At 46.1% G+C, this 16,092-nt stretch overlaps 1 protein-coding gene across 1 annotated transcript in view; it reads right to left on the bottom strand.

Moving 5' to 3' along the window:
* Positions 1 to 16,092, bottom strand: part of LOC120026183 (beta-adrenergic receptor kinase 2-like) — a 91,018-nt gene that overhangs the window by 54,256 nt on the left and 20,670 nt on the right. Inside the window, exon 2 of the mRNA XM_038971008.1 lies at positions 15,555 to 15,631. Coding sequence (XP_038826936.1) covers positions 15,555 to 15,631 — 77 coding nt within the window. The remainder of the gene's footprint in view (positions 1 to 15,554; positions 15,632 to 16,092) is intronic.

Raw genomic sequence — 16,092 nt, 5'->3', positions numbered from 1 at the left:
TAAAAAGCTGTTTTTGCTTTGTCATTATGGGGTATTGTGTGTAGATTGATGAGGGGAAAAAACTATTTAATCCATTTTAGAATAAGGCTGTAACATAACAAAATGTGGAAAAAGTCAAGTGGTCTGAATACTTTCCTAATGCACTGTACCTTTAAAATACATCTCATGAGTAGAGCAGCAGACCCTTTTCCTTTCTCCCTGTGCCAATCAAATCTGCCTAGACGTACTGCCAAGTTAGCAGGTTGTTAGCTTGGTAACATGACTAAACAATGGTTTGTCAAACCAATAATTACCAACCCGGGATTAGTTTAAAAAACGGCCCACGACATAGTTGATTAAATTAAATGTGCGAAAAATCGCAAAGGAAGAGAAAAGGTAGCTCTGGTAATATGGGGGATTTTTTTCCATTTGAGCCAGAGACACGCCCGTGCTCTATTTCTCCTCTCTGGCACTCACCGAGACGGAGAAATTGCAGAGCCTACTCAGACTGGCCTGTGCTCTTGGTCCTACCAGGGATGAAATGATACAATCGCTCAACTTTGCTTGCTCTGTGCGCTGCTCCAATATGTTACATAACAGAAGACTCATCTCCGCTCGCCATCATGGCTAAATTATATTTCAAATAGAGTGGCCAGAAAGAATCAGGTGGGTAACCGCTGGCTCATTACAGCTGCCACGCGTGATATGTGCATGAAAGTGGACATTATTGGACCAACGCATACAAGAGACTAGTGGCTGTTGCTTCAAAACATTCAGCTGAATTTATAAACAAAACAAACTTTGACATTTTCTAACAGGCGCCAGCAGGTTCTTTAGATCGGTAGGGCAATATTAAACGATACTACAGTATTCTAAAATGTTGGTATCATGAGGTGTTGATTGCATGATATTACAGTGGTACCGGTATACACCGTGCAACACTATTTTGTTTGTCTATTTCACTTGCTTTGGCAATGTAAACATGTTTCCCATGCCAATAAAGCCCTTTGAATTGAGAGAGAACAAACTCCTTCCTGCTCCCCCTTCCCTCTCTCCTTTATCTCTTCTCCAGACCCTACGCATCATTTCCTCATAAGCCCAAGCCCCTCCCCTCCCTTTCCTCCTCGGTTCCTGTCAGTGGCACACAGACACACCAGGGAACAAGGATTCTGCCTTCCTGCGACCTCTGCGCACACACAAACTATTGTACACATGCACATACATTTGTAAACGCGCACAAACTCACACACATTAGGGTTTGTAGAGAGGATCCCTGTTTGCAGAGAGGGCGTTTTTGCATGCAAAGCGTGTACACACACACACAGTGGTTGGTGGGTGTTCTTCAGTGGAATAAGGTTAGAGGAGAAAGAGCGAGAGATTTTACATCGCTGGAGTCAGGGATTAACCTTAATCACAGGACACTTCAGCAGTCACCAGCTAAATCAACAAATGGCCTTCTCACAAAAAACACACACAGCAACGCCCGCATACACACACTCCTAGGATGAGACATAGGCTTCTCTGTGCTTTGTTTCATTACTGGAATCACCTGAACTGGCTAAATATAACCTGCTGATTAAGTCGCCCTAACTCACAGCTCAACACGGTCCACACACACACACACACACACACACACACACACACACACACACACACACACACACACACACACACACGTCTCCTCCCCTTCATCCATCTCCACTCTTTCACTCGTCGTTTTAGCCGAAGCTGTTTATTCTGGACCAGGCCCGTGATGTAGGAAGCTAGGTAGGTCTCTTCTTTCTCCCGTCTTTCCTTCAATATCCGTGTAGACAACCCGCCTGCTCTCTCCCGCTGTTCTGTCCTTTCATCTCTTGTCACTATTCAGGAAGTGTGTCCATGCTCAAACCTCCCACACATGGACACATACACACACACGTACTAAACCAGGAAAACAACCACATTCACTTTGAGTCACTCAGACAGCATAAGCCGCAGAAAAATGTATAGAATTGCAGGAAATGAGCTTTAAAACTGCTACATTTTGTACATTGTCATTTCGGCACTGCGGCCACTTTCGCTTCCCCACACACACACACTCTCTCACTCAGTCAAACCGTCTCCCTCCTTCAATTTCATTATAAGCCTGTGAAGCAATACATCAAAAAAGTACACTATACACACACACCCCACACATCTAAAGCTCAAACACACACACTGACTCCCTGGCTCTACGCTTGCTCTCCTCCACAGTGAAGGTCAGTCCATGTATAATGCATCACACACACTGACTCCCTGGCTCTACGCTTGCTCTCCTCCACAGTGAAGGTCAGTCCATGTATAATGCATCACACACACTGACTCCCTGGCTCTACACTTGCTCTCCTCCACAGTGAAGGTCAGTCCATGTATAATGCATCACACACACTGACTCCCTGGCTCTACGCTTGCTCTCCTCCACAGTGAAGGTCAGTCCATGTATAATGCATCACACACACTGGCTCCCTGGCTCTATGCTTGCTCTCCTCCACAGTGAAGGTCAGTCCATGTATAATGCATCACACACACTGACTCCCTGGCTCTACGCTTGCTCTCCTCCACAGTGAAGGTCAGTCCATGTATAATGCATCACACACACTGGCTCGTCTGCTACCACACAGTGACCATCAATCAGGAACACCTAACAGTATAAAGAACACTGGTGTCCACAACACCTTCTCACTCTACACTACTTTCAGTCTTTCCACTGATCTCAACTACTCTCCCTCTTTCTATACCCTCATCCCTCTTTTCTCTCCCCTCTACCATCCAAACCTCCCCTCCCCCCTCTTTCTCCCCTCTACTCTCCCCTTTACCCCATCCAAACCTCCCCTTTACCCCCTCCAAACCTCCCCTTTACCCCCTCCAAACCTCTTATTCCCCTCTCACCTCCTCTCTCTCCCCTCCAAACCTCCTCTTTCTCCCCTCCAAACCTCCCCTTGCTCCCCTCCAAACCTCCCCTTGCTCCCCTCCAAACCTCCCCTTGCTCCCCTCATCTTACTCCCCTCTACATCTCCTGATGTAGAGAGTCAGGGCTGGCGAGGGCTTTCAGACTTGTCTAGCACAAGGTCATGACATTAGCTCGATGTGAAAACTCACTCTGCCAAAATCCTCACAGCTCACCAATCACTCACCCTCTCTCAGAGACACACAACCAAATACACAAGCAATAAGACTTAGAGTGACAGCAGGCCACACACACAGGCTCCAAGTCTGTCTGGGAAACACATTCACACCAGTCCAGAGTTTATAAACACACAGGCCTGATGCCAAGAGCTGGACAGAAAGAGAGTGAGAAAAGAGGGGAGGAATGGGGGTATATGGAGAGAAGTGGGAAGAGAAAGAGGGGGATGAGAGAAGAGAGGATGGATATTGTCATTTAGGGAAGAAGTGGTTTGAGGGAGAGCAGCAGTAAGACAGAGTAGTGTTGGCACTATCAAACTCACATACACTGGTCCCAGTGCCCCTCTCTCTGATGGTCCAAAACAGTGTTGTGTGAGTTTGAGTGTGTGTGATCGACCGGCCAATTAATCCACCCAGTCCCTTAGCAATTAGACCCGTCTGCTGGAGCACAGAGACACCAATCAATGAGCCACTACCCTGACAAACGCTCAAGCACACACACAACTGCCGACACTGACACACACACATCAGTATACGCATGAGCTGACACACTAACAAGATAAACAGTGATCATCATCATACCAGCGAGCAGTGGCAGAGAGAGAGGGAGGGTGTGTGTGTGTGTTCTTCACTCCTGAAGAGAAAAGGATAGGAGACATGGTGAGGGAGGGGAGAAGAAAGGATAGGAGACATGGTGAGGGAGGGGAGAAGAAAGGATAGGAGACATGGTGAGGGAGGGGAGAAGAAAGGATAGGAGACATGGTGAGGGAGGGGAGAAGAAAGGATAGGAGACATGGTGAGGGAGGGGAGAAGAAAGGATAGGAGACATGGTGAGGGAGGGGAGAAGAAAGGATAGGAGACATGGTGAGGGAGGGGAGAAGAAAGGATAGGAGACATGGTGAGGAATTGAAGCGTGTAGTGGGGATAAGAGGAGAGAAAAGGCATGGAGACCTGGGTAGGAGATATGGTGAGGAGAAGAGGCACGAAGAGGCCACTGTAGACTATTGAGACTGCCCCACCCGTCATGCCCGATGGCCTCGGGCAGCCCCAGTGCATTGTGGGTCCATCTAGCATCTGGCCTTTATCGCTCTCGTTTAATGTCCCCTTCTCCATTTCCTCTCCTCCTCCGTTCTCATCATATTTTTTTATTTCTCCTTTAATCCATTTCATTTTTCCCTGTCGTGGAGAATTCTGCTGAGTTCCCATGGCAACCGACAGTTGCTAAGCAACGTAAAACTCTCCATCATCCATTCCAGTACTCTGACAGATGGAGAGAGACAAAGAGGGAGAGAACGGCAGGGCAAGAGTAAAAGAAACAAACAGAGAGAAAGAATTCAGACAAAGAGAGAGGAGAGGGAGTGAAAGAGAAAGCTATGGGGGTCACTGGAACACAAATAAGGAGCCAGCCCTTCCACCCAGAGAACCAATCATAGCTTAGTGTTCCAGTCACAAGAGAGCCAATCACAGTCAGCCATCTTGAACACGGTGTACATCAGCTTTGTGCACCAGCCTGTAAACAAAGTCTCACACAGCCATATGACTGCTAACGTGTGTATCTGAGGAGCCGCTCTCCTCTCAGGCCCTCACAGGCACTCTGGCATGAGGGGTGGGGTGATCTCAATACCGCAATGCAGTATCCACATATTCCCAGTAACCCAGTGAGAGTCAGACAGTGGGGACAGCAGAGTCTAAACATGGAGAGCGCGTGACAGATCGATGAGGGTGAGAAATAGTGAATGAGAGTGAGAGAGATAGCGAATGAGAGCGAGAGAGATAGCGAATGAGAGCGAGAGAGATAGCGAATGAGAGCGAGAGAGATAGCGAATGAGAGCGAGAGAGATAGCGAATGAGAGCGAGAGAGATAGCGAATGAGAGCGAGAGAGATAGCGAATGAGAGCGAGAGAGATAGCGAATGAGAGCGAGAGATAGCGAATGAGAGCGAGAGAGATAGCGAATGAGAGCGAGAGAGATAGCGAATGAGAGCGAGAGAGATAGCGAATGAGAGCGATAGAGATGGAGAGCAAGGGCTGGATGTCTAACGTGCCAGAGGCCTCCTAACTTCCCCACATGCTCTGGTACTGACATGTGGGGACATGGTCTAACACACACGGCCTAGGCCCTAGGGACACACAGCTGTGTATGCACACACATACACTATATATACACACACAAGTTTGTAGACACTGCTTCAAATTAGTGGATTCAGCTATTTCAGCCACACCTGTTGTGGACAGGTGCATACAAACGAGTACAAAGCCATGCAATCTCCATAGATAGACATTGGCAGTAGAATGGCATTACTTAAGAGCTCAGTGACTTTCAACGTGGCACCGTAGGATGATCCTCCTCTCGCCCTCTCAGGGGTGGGCATCTCAGGCTCTGCATACTTTTGGATTGCATCCAGGCCGCTCCTACCAGGTGACGTGGAGAGGATCTGTGTCTGCACCACGTATTCTCACTCTGGTGTCCCCCAGGGCTCGGTTCTAGAATCTCTCTATACACCAAGTCACTTGGCTCCGTCATATCCTCACATGGTCCCTCCTATCATTACGATGCGGATGACACTCAACTACTTTTCTCCTTCCCCCCTTTTGACACCCAGGAGCGACACGCATGTGTGCCTGGCAGATACACTATATATACAGTGGGGCAAAAAAAGTATTTAGTCAGCCACCAATTGTGCAGGTTCTCCCACTTAAAAAGATGAGAGAGGCCTGTAATTTTCATCATAGGTACACTTCAACTATGACAGACAAAATGAGAAAAAAAATCCAGAAAATCACATTGTAGGATTTTTTATGAATTTATTTGCAAATTATGGTGGAAAATAAGTATTTGGTCACCTACAAACAAGCAAGATTTCTGGCTCTCACAGACCTGTAACTTCTTTAAGAGGCTCCTCTGTCCTCCACTCGTTGCCTGTATTAATGGTACCTGTTTGAACTTGTTATCAGTATAAAAGACACCTGTCCACAACCTCAAACAGTCACACTCCAAACTCCACTATGGCCAAGACCAAAGAGCTGTCAAAGGACACCAGAAACAAAATTGTAGACCTGCACCAGGCTGGGAAGACTGAATCTGCAATAGGTAAGCAGCTTGGTTTGAATAAATCAACTGTGGGAGCAATTATTAGGAAATGGAAGACATACAAGACCACTGATAATCTCCTTTGATCTGGGGCTCCACGCAAGATCTCACCCCGTGGGGTCAAAATGATCACAAGAACGGTGAGCAAAGATCCCAGAATCACACGGGGGGACCTAGTGAATGACCTGCAGAGAGCTGGGACCAAAGTAACAAAGCCTACCATCAGCAAGGGCATTGAAGATGAAACGTGGCTGGGTCTTTCAGCATGACAATGATCCCAAACACACCGCCCGGGCAACGAAGGAGTGGCTTCGTAAGAAGCATTTCAAGGTCCTGGAGTGGCCTAGCCAGTCTCCAGATCTCAACCCCATAGAAAATCTTTGGAGGGAGTTGAAAGTCCGTGTTGCCCAGCAACAGCCCCAAAACATCACTGCTCTAGAGGAGATCTGCATGGAGGAATGGGCCAAAATACCAGCAACAGTGTGTGAAAACCTTGTGAAGACTTACAGAAAACGTTTGACCTCTGTCATTGCCAACAAAGGGTATATAACAAAGTATTGAGATAAACTTTTGTTATTGACCAAATACTTATTTTCCACCATAATTTGCAAATAAATTCATTAAAAATCCTACAATGTGATTGCCTGGATTTTTATTCTCATTTTGTCTGTCATAGTTGAAGTGTACCTATGATGAAAATTACAGGCCTCTCTCATCTTTTTAAGTGGGAGAACTTGCACAATTGGTGGCTGACTAAATACTTTTTTGCCCCACTGTATATACAAAAGTATGTGGACACCACTTCAAATTAGTGGCTATTTCAGTGACACCTGTTGCTGACAGATATATAATATTGAGCACATAGCCATGCAATCTCCATAGACAAACATTGGCAGTAGAATGGGCGCAGTGACTTTCAACATGGCACCGTTATAGGATGCCACCTTTCCAACAAGTCAGTTCGCCAAATTTCTGCCCTGCTAGAGCTGCCCCGGTCAACTGTAAGTGCTGTTATTGTGAAGTGGAAACGTCTAGGAGCAACAACAGCGCAGCTATGAAGTGTTAGGCCACACAAGCTCACAGAACGAGACCTCCAAGTGCTGAAGCATGTAGTGTGTAAAAATAGTCGGTTACAACTCTCACCACAGAGCTCTAAACTGCCTCAGGAAACGTCAGCACAAGAACTGTCAGTCGGGAGCTTCATGAGATGGGTTTCCATGGCCAAGCAGCCACACACAAGCCTATGATCACCATGCACAATACCAAGCTTCGGCTGGAGTGGTGTAAAGCTCACCGCCATTGGACTCTGGAGCAGTGGAAACGCGTTCTCTGGAGTGATGAATAACACTTCACCATCTGGCAGTCCTACGGATTAATCTGAGTTTGGCGGATGCCAGGAGAACGCTACCTGCCCCAATGCATAGTGCCAACTGTAAAGGTTGGTGGAAGAGGAATAATGGTCTGGGGCGGTTTTTCATGGTTCGGGTTAGGCCCCTTATTTCCAGTGAAGGAAAATCTTAACGCTAAAGCATACAATGATATTCTAGACGATTCTGTGCTGGCCCGACTTCACTAATGCTTGTGGCTGAATTGAAGCAAGTCCCCGCAGCAATGTTCCAACATCTAGTGGAGAGCCTTTCCAGAAGATTGGAGGCTGTTACAGCAGCAAAGGGGGGACCAACTCCATATTATTGCCCATGATTTTGGAATGAGCCGTTCGACGAGCAGGTGTACACATACTTCTGGTCATGTAGTGTATGTGAGTGCGAGGATGTTTCTTTAGCCCATTCACAGCTAAAGAGGATATGAGGTGAGAGAGAAGGAAGAGAGTGAGAAAGAGAGAGAGAAAGTGAGCAAGAGATCGCAAGAGAGAGACCACAATAACCCCCCCGCCATTATGCAATACTACCCCCCCACCAACTCCTATTCTCAGTGTTAGCCAATACGATGACAGAGCACCTTGCTCACCATGACTAGAGCATGCACACACACGGATGACACATATGGCTGGGTAGGTAGAATATATATCAGTTAGCAGAGGCCTGTCATCACGGCTGGGTACAAGCTACACTTATCAGTTGTTAACCACAGCCCAACATCAGCAGACTGACAAAACACTCCAAAATCACCATAAACAAACAGTGATGGCAGCAATCCAGTGTCAATGCTGTGGTTAGGTAGGTTGGTGATGTGTGTGTTTTAGTGATGAGGAAAAATACTAATTGATACAGTTACATATCGGGATATTATTTTTGACGATATATCCTAGTTTGCTGTTTTCATAAGCGATCAATAAAACATTTCTCATGTCTCTCCAGCAGACATATGGTGAGCAATGTTTGGAACATCCAATCACAATGAAATCACAGTATCGAATCTCAATACGTCTAGAATCATGAGAATCTCAATACGTCTAGAATCATGAGAATCTCAATACGTCTAGAATCATGAGAATCTCAATACGTCTAGAATCATGAGAATCTCAATACGTCTAGAATCATGAGAATCTCAATACGTCTAGAATCATGAGAATCTCAATAAGTCTAGAATCATGAGAATCTCAATACGTCTAGAATCATGAGAATCTCAATACGTCTAGAATCATGAGAATCTCAATAAGTCTAGAATCATGAGAATCTCAATAAGTCTAGAATCATGAGAATCTCAATAAGTCTAGAATCATGAGAATCTCTATTCGTCTAGAATCATGAGAATCTCAATACGTCTAGAATCATAAAAATCTCTATATTTCATTTTTTTCCCTCACCTTTATTTAACCAGGTAGGCTAGTTGAGAACAAGTTCTCATTTACAATTGCGACCTGGCCAAGATAAAGCATAGCAATTCGACACATACAACAACACAGAGTTACACATGGAATAAACAAAACATACAGTCAATAATACAGTAGAAAAATAAGTCTATATACAATGTGAGCAAATGAGGTGAGATAAGGGAGGTAAAGGCAAAATAAAGGCCATGGTGGCGAGGTAAATACAATATAGCAAGTAAAACACTGGAATGGTATATTTGCAGTGGAAGAATGTGCAAAGTAGAAATAGAAATAAAGGGGTGCAAAGGAGCAAAATAAATAAATACAGTAGGGGAAGAGGTAGTTGTTTGGGCTAAATTATAGATAAGGTATGTACAGGTGCAGTAATCTGTGAGCTGCTCTGACAGCTGGTGCTTAAAGCTAGTGAGGGAGATAAGTGTTTCCAGCTTCAGAGATTTTTGCAGTTCGTTCCAGTCATTGGCAGCAGAGAACTGGAAGGAAAGATGACCAAAGGAGGAATTGGCTTTGGGGGTGACCAGTGAGATACACCTGCTGGAGCGCGTGCTACGAGTGGGTGCTGCTATGGTGACCAGTGAGCTGAGATAAGGCGGGGCTTTACCTAGCAGAGACTTGTAGATAACCTGTAGCAAGTGGGTTTGGCGACGAGTATGAAGCGAGGGCCAACTAATGAGAGCGTACAGGTCGCAATGGTGGGTAGTGTATGGGGCTTTGGTGACAAAACGGATGGCATTGTGATAGACTGCATCCAGTTTGTTGAGTAGAGTGTTGGAGGCTATTTTATAGATAACATCACCGAAGTCGAGGTTCGGTAGGATGGTCAGTTTTACGAGGGTGTTTGGCAGCATGAGTGAAGGATGCTTTGTTGCGATATAGGAAGCCGATTCTAGATTTAGTTTTGGATTGGAGATGCTTAATGTGAGTCTGGAAGGAGAGTTTACAGTCTAACCAGACATCTAGGTATTTGTAGTTGTCCACGTATTCTAAGTCAGAGCCGTCCAGAGTAGTGATGCTGGACGGGCGAGCAGGTGCGGGCAGTGATCGGTTGAAGAGCATGCATTTAGTTTTACTTGCGTTTAAGAGCAGTTGGAGGCCACGGAAGGAGAGTTGTAATGGCATTGAAGCTCGTCTGGAGGTTAGTTAACACAGTGTCCAAAGAGGGGCCAGAAGTATACAGAATGGTGCCGTCTGAAGTAGAGGTGGATCAGAGAATCACCAGCAGCAAGAGCGACATCATTGATGTATACAGAGAAGAGAGTCGGCCAGAGGATTGAACCCTGTGGCACCCCCATAGAGACTGCCAGAGGTCCGGACAACAGGCCCTCCGATTTGACACACTGCACTCTATCAGAGAAGTAGTTGGTAAACCAGGCGAGGCAATCATTTGAGAAACCAAGGCTGTCGAGTCTGCCAATAAGAATGTGGTGATTGACAGAGTTGAAAGCCTTGGCCAGGTTGATGAATACGGCTGTGCAGTAATGTCTCTTATCGATGGCGGTTATGATGTCGTTTAGGACCTTGAGCGTGGCTGAGGTGCACCCATGACCAGCTCTGAAACCAGATTGCATAGCGGAGAAGGTACGGTGGGATTCGAAATGGTCGGTAATCTGTTTGTTAACTTGGCTTTCGAAGACCTTAGAAAGACAGGGTAGGATAGATATAGGTCTGTGGCAGTTTGGGTCTAGAGTGTCACCCCTTTGAAGAGGGGGATGACCGCGGCAGCTTTCCAATCTTTGGGAATCTCAGACGATACGAAAGAGAGGTTGAACAGGCTAGTAATAGGGCTTGCAACAATTTCGGCAGATAATTTTAGAAAGAGAGGGTCCAGATTGTCTAGCCTGGCTGATTTGTAGGGGTCCAGATTTTGCAGCTCTTTCAGAACATCAGCTATCTGGATTTGGGTGAAGGAGAAATGGTGGGGTGTTTGTCGGGTTGCTGTGGAGGGTGCCGGGCAGTTGACCGGGGTAGGGGTAGCCAGGTGGAAAGCATGGCCAGCCGTAGAGAAATGCTTATTGAAATTCTCAATTATAGTGGATTTATCAGTGGTGACAGTGTTTCCTAGCCTCAGAGCAGTGGGCAGCTGGGAGGAGGTGCTCTTATTCTCCATGGACTTTACAGTGTCCCAGAACTTTTTTGAGTTTTTATTTTGAGAAATGCACATTTCTGTTTGAAAAAGCTAGCCTTTGCTTTCCTAACTACCTGTGTATATTGGTTCCTAACTTCCCTGAAAAGTTGCATATCACGGGAGCTATTCGATGCTAATGCAGAACGCAACAGGATGTTTTTGTGCTGGTCAAGGGCAGACAGGTCTGGAGTGAACCAAGGACTATATCTATTCCTATTTCTACATTTTTTGAATGGGGCATGCCTATTTAAGATGGTGAGGAAGGCACTTTTAAAGAATAGCGAGGCATCATCTACTGATGGGATAAGGTCAATGTCATTCCAGGATACCCGGGCCAGGTCGATTAGAAAGCCCTGCTCGCAGAAGTGTTTAAGGGAGCGTTTGACAGTGATGAGGGGTGGTCGTTTGGTCGCAGACCCATTACGGAAGCAGGCAATGAGGCAGTGATCGCTGAGATCTTGATTGAAAACAGCAGAGGTGTATTTGGAGGGGGAGTTTGTTAGGATGAAATCTATGAGGGTGCCCGTGTTTACGGATTTGGAGTTGTACCTGGTAGGTTCATTGATAATTTGTGTGAGATTGAGGGCATCAAGCTTAGATTGTAGGATGGACGGGGTGTTAAGCATGTCCCAGTTTAGGTCACCTAGTAGCACGAGCTCAGAAGATAGATGGGGGGCAATCAATCCACATATGGTATCGAGGGCACAGCTAGGTGCAGAGGGAGGTCTATAGCAAGCAGCAACAGTGAGAGACTTGTTTCTGGAAAGGTGAATTTTTAGAAGTAGAAGCTCGAATTGTTTGGGTACAGACCTGGATGGTAATACAGAACTCTGCAGGCTATCTTTGTAGTAGATTGCAACACCGTCCCCTTTGGCAGTTCTATCTTGGCGGAAAATTTTATAGTTAGCGATGGAAATTTCAGGGTTTTTGGTGGTTTTCCTAAGCCAGGATTCAGACACGGCTAAGACATCCGGGTTGGCAGAGTGTGCTAAAGCAGTGAGTAAAACAAACTTAGGGAGGAGGCTTCTGATGTTAACATGCATGAAACCAAGGCTTTTACGGTTACAGAAGTCAACAAATGAGAGCACCTGGGGAGTGGGAGTGGGGCTAGGCACTGCAGGACCTGGATTAACCTCTACATCACCAGAGGAACAGAGGATAAGTAGGATAAGGGTACGGCGAAATGCTATATGAACTGGCCGTCTAGCACGTTCGGAACAGAGAGTAAAAGGAGCAGGTTTCTGGGCTCGATAGCATAGATTCAAGGCATAGTGTACAGACAAAGGTATGGTAGGAAGAGAGTGCATTGGAGGTAAACCTAGGCATTGAGTAATGATGAGAGCGATATAGTCTCTAGAGACGTTTAAACCAGGTGATGTCATCGCATATGTAGGAGGTGGAACAACATAGTTGGTTAAGGCATATTGAGCAGGGCTAGAAGCTCTACAGTGAAATAAGACAGTAATCACTAACCAGGACAGTAATGGACAAGGCATATTGATATTAGGGAGAGGCATGCGTAGCCAAGTGAACATATGGGTCCAGTGAGTGGTTGGGCTGACTGGGGACACGGCGATTCAGACAGTTAGCAGGCCGATGCTAACAAACTAACAGTTAGTAGGCCGGGGCTAAACAAGCTAGCAGTTAGCAGACCGGGGCTGGCAAGCTAGCAGTTAGCAGACCAGGTTATCAAGCAAGCAGTTAGCAGGGGCTAGCTAGCAGTTAGCAAACCCGGGCAGGCAAGCTAGCAGTTAGCAGACCGGGGCAGGCAAGCTAGCAGTTAGCAGACCGGGGCTAGCAAGCTAGCCTTTGGGGGACGTCGCGATGGGGGTAAGCCTGTTTTTGCCTCTTCGTGTGGTGACTTTGATAGACCAGTCGTGGAATTAGTAGGGTTCCAGGTAGCTCTAAGTAGCTAGCAGGTTAGCAGAATGGGCCTTCAGCGGGCGTCACGCCTGTTGGAATCCTCGGTCAGATTATGTCGGTATTCCAGTCGTAGAGGATCGACGGGGTTCCGTGCCCCGTACCGGCAGTAGAAGGGGTCCGGATATTGTAGCCCAGGAGTGGGCTTAGGTGGTAGCACAGGAGCCCTGGCCGGGCTAGCTTCAGGCTAATTGGTGCTTGCTCTGGGATGGAAACGCTAGCCAGGAGTGGTCACCCGGGACTGCGGTTAGCTAGTTGCGAAGATCCAGATGAAAATGTTCAGAGTTTGCGGTAGGAATCCGGGGATATGGAGAGAAATAGGTCCGTTATGCTCTGGTTTGAGTCACGTTGTACGAACTGGCGAGAGCTTTCTGAGCTAAAGGTTAGCTGATGACCGCTAGCAATGGTTTGCTAACTGATAGCTGGTAGGTAGTTAGCTGGCTAGCTTCAGTTGAGGGATTCCAGATCCGAGGTAAATAGAAATACTTTAGAAAAAAGCAGATCCACGCCACATTGAGTGAGGCGGGTTGCAGGAGAGTATTTAGAAGTTGATGTTTAGGAAAATATTTTAAAAAGATATGCGAAGAAAAAGATGTAAAAAGATGTATACAAGGGACAGGACAAAGACGTCTGACTGCTACGCCATCTTGCAAGGGTGTATACGTCTAGAATCATGAGAATCTCAATACATCAAGAATCATGACAATTTCAATACATATCATATTGCCACCTAAATATCGTGATAATATCGTATCGTGATAATATCGCATCGTCAGGTCACTGGCAATTCCCAGCCCACCACACCGAGAGATAAAGAGAGGAGGAGGTAGCGAGTGAGTGACAGGTAGAGAGAAAGAATTAGCGCAGCAGTCTCTGAGGGGAGGTAAGAGAGAGCAGAGCAGCAGTAAGTAAAGCTAGTGAGCTGCAGGGCTCTGGTCCCCTGGTACAGACAGCTGCTACTGTCTCACTGTCTGTGAGACTAGTGGAAACCAGGCGACGCAGCACACTATTGTGACAGGTGGCTGAGACTTGGTCCTGGCTACAAGCACAGGTTCAGTTTACAAAATGGGTTTTGGGTCACAGGAAAAGTTCCAAAAGCTCTACATGTGTTAGAGTGCTTTAGGTAGGCCACAGTGGATAACCACTGATCACCACTATCTGTTAGCATGTGAAGAGCTGGAACAGGGTTAGCCAATCAGCAGCCTCATACAGATGGCATCTCAGAAAGGGAAGTAGAGTTGTCAGGCAAGACAGGACACACACTAACTCAATCACCAACCTATCCCACGACAACGGCTTAGGGCTGGCCAATATCTAATTCATTTGATGAGTTCAAATGTATGTTTTTGCAGGATTTTGCAAATGCCTTGAGCTTATTTTGGACAGATTTTGGCAAGAGTGAAACCTCTCGCTTCGCTTCTTCCTCTCTGTTACACACATACACCAAGCCCCTCCCTCTGCCACTCACACAACAAAGATCATCACTTCTTCCTCTCTGACAAGCTGTTTCAACTCGCTATTTGAGGTTTGGTCCAACAGAATCAGTCATATGGACACTGAAACACACTGAAACATGATTTAACTGTAATAAAGGACAAGTTAACCTTTCTGACGATACCCTTTTTATGTCTCAACTGCTCACATGGCGTACAGAGCAGACATGACTAAAACAGGAGTATCAATGAACATTGATTCTGGAAAAGAAGGCTAAGTTTGTCGTGCCACATACCACGAGCAGCATTTTAGTCAAAGACTTATACGGTCTAGTCTGTGTTTTATAAATGTGCAATAAGCATAAAACGCAATTATATAAGGAATTGGCAACTCGTTGTCATTCTGAGAAATAAGGTAGACCACTTGATTTCAACATGTGAACAAAGTGGACAGGCTAGCAAGCTGTTCAAACAGTTGGAGACGGACAGCAGGGTGTGTTTATAAATATTCAACTGTTTTCTTGTTAGCTAGCAAATACATCCAAGTTGGTAAACATGAAACAAAGATTTCTATAAAGGCTAGCTGGCAACTCACTAGCACTTGGGCTTGTGAGATTGATATGAGACCGGTGACAATTTTCTAGAAAACCTGCAACAAGAAGTAAATGCATTGTGCAGGGTTCTGGTTACATTAGTAACAAAAAGGGCATTGTCATAGACAAACTTGAAAGCTGGATCAGTGATTGAAAAAAGCAGGTTAAACTAGTTTAATAAAATAATGATAAGGTCTTATGGTTGTGGAAGGCTTATATTTATCCAGGTATAACTTCACAAGCCCTGGATTCATTACATTATTGCTGACTGTTTGAAATGCTGTGTATTTTAACTTTAAATTGTACAACAAAAAGCTTATTCAGAGAAATCATTTGGGCCATATTGCCCTTCCTACCACAGCTCCTCTCCCAGAACACATTCTTGTGTGTGTGTAATTCTATTGTGTCTGACGTGGTACTATAGTTCTCATGGTTGTTTGGTTATTGAAAGGACACAGTACTCTATCACACAGACTACTCACCAATCTTCTGGTTGAAGATTTTGTCAAACGTCAGCTCATCTCTTTCCTCCAGGTACTTCTGCATCACACTGCGAATACTGCGAGAAAGAGAAATACAACGTTAGGAACGTACTTCTCGTCATCCTCTATAGGACATAAGTTTACAATGAGCTACAAATTGTTAGAAAACTGGAGCATATTTGAAGGGACACACACAGAAAGGGCATAGGTGAAATCAGAGTATGGACTCCCAAATCCCCACTACAAAACCTATTTCTATTCCTCCCTGCCCAGGCTCTACTCTCCTAATTTCACCAGCTTCATCTCTCCTGTCCTGTCATCCTTTCAGCTCTCCTCCCTGCTCCCCTCCACCTCCATTCCTGATCCCTGCCGTGGTTTGGGCCTCTCCCTTCCTGCCACCTGTCCCCTGACAGAGGGGAGGCCCGGGGGAGAGCAGGAAGGTGAGGAGCAGGGGAGCGGTGGGGGTAGGGGGTACAGAACAGCAGCTTGCCCTGGGAGAGGGTGTTAATGAGAGGAGGACTGGGGAGAATGAATCAAT

The sequence above is a fragment of the Salvelinus namaycush genome, chromosome 31 (assembly GCF_016432855.1).
Source record: "Salvelinus namaycush isolate Seneca chromosome 31, SaNama_1.0, whole genome shotgun sequence".
Lineage (NCBI taxonomy): Eukaryota > Metazoa > Chordata > Actinopteri > Salmoniformes > Salmonidae > Salvelinus > Salvelinus namaycush.
This window is presented reverse-complemented; position numbering and strand designations above follow the sequence as displayed.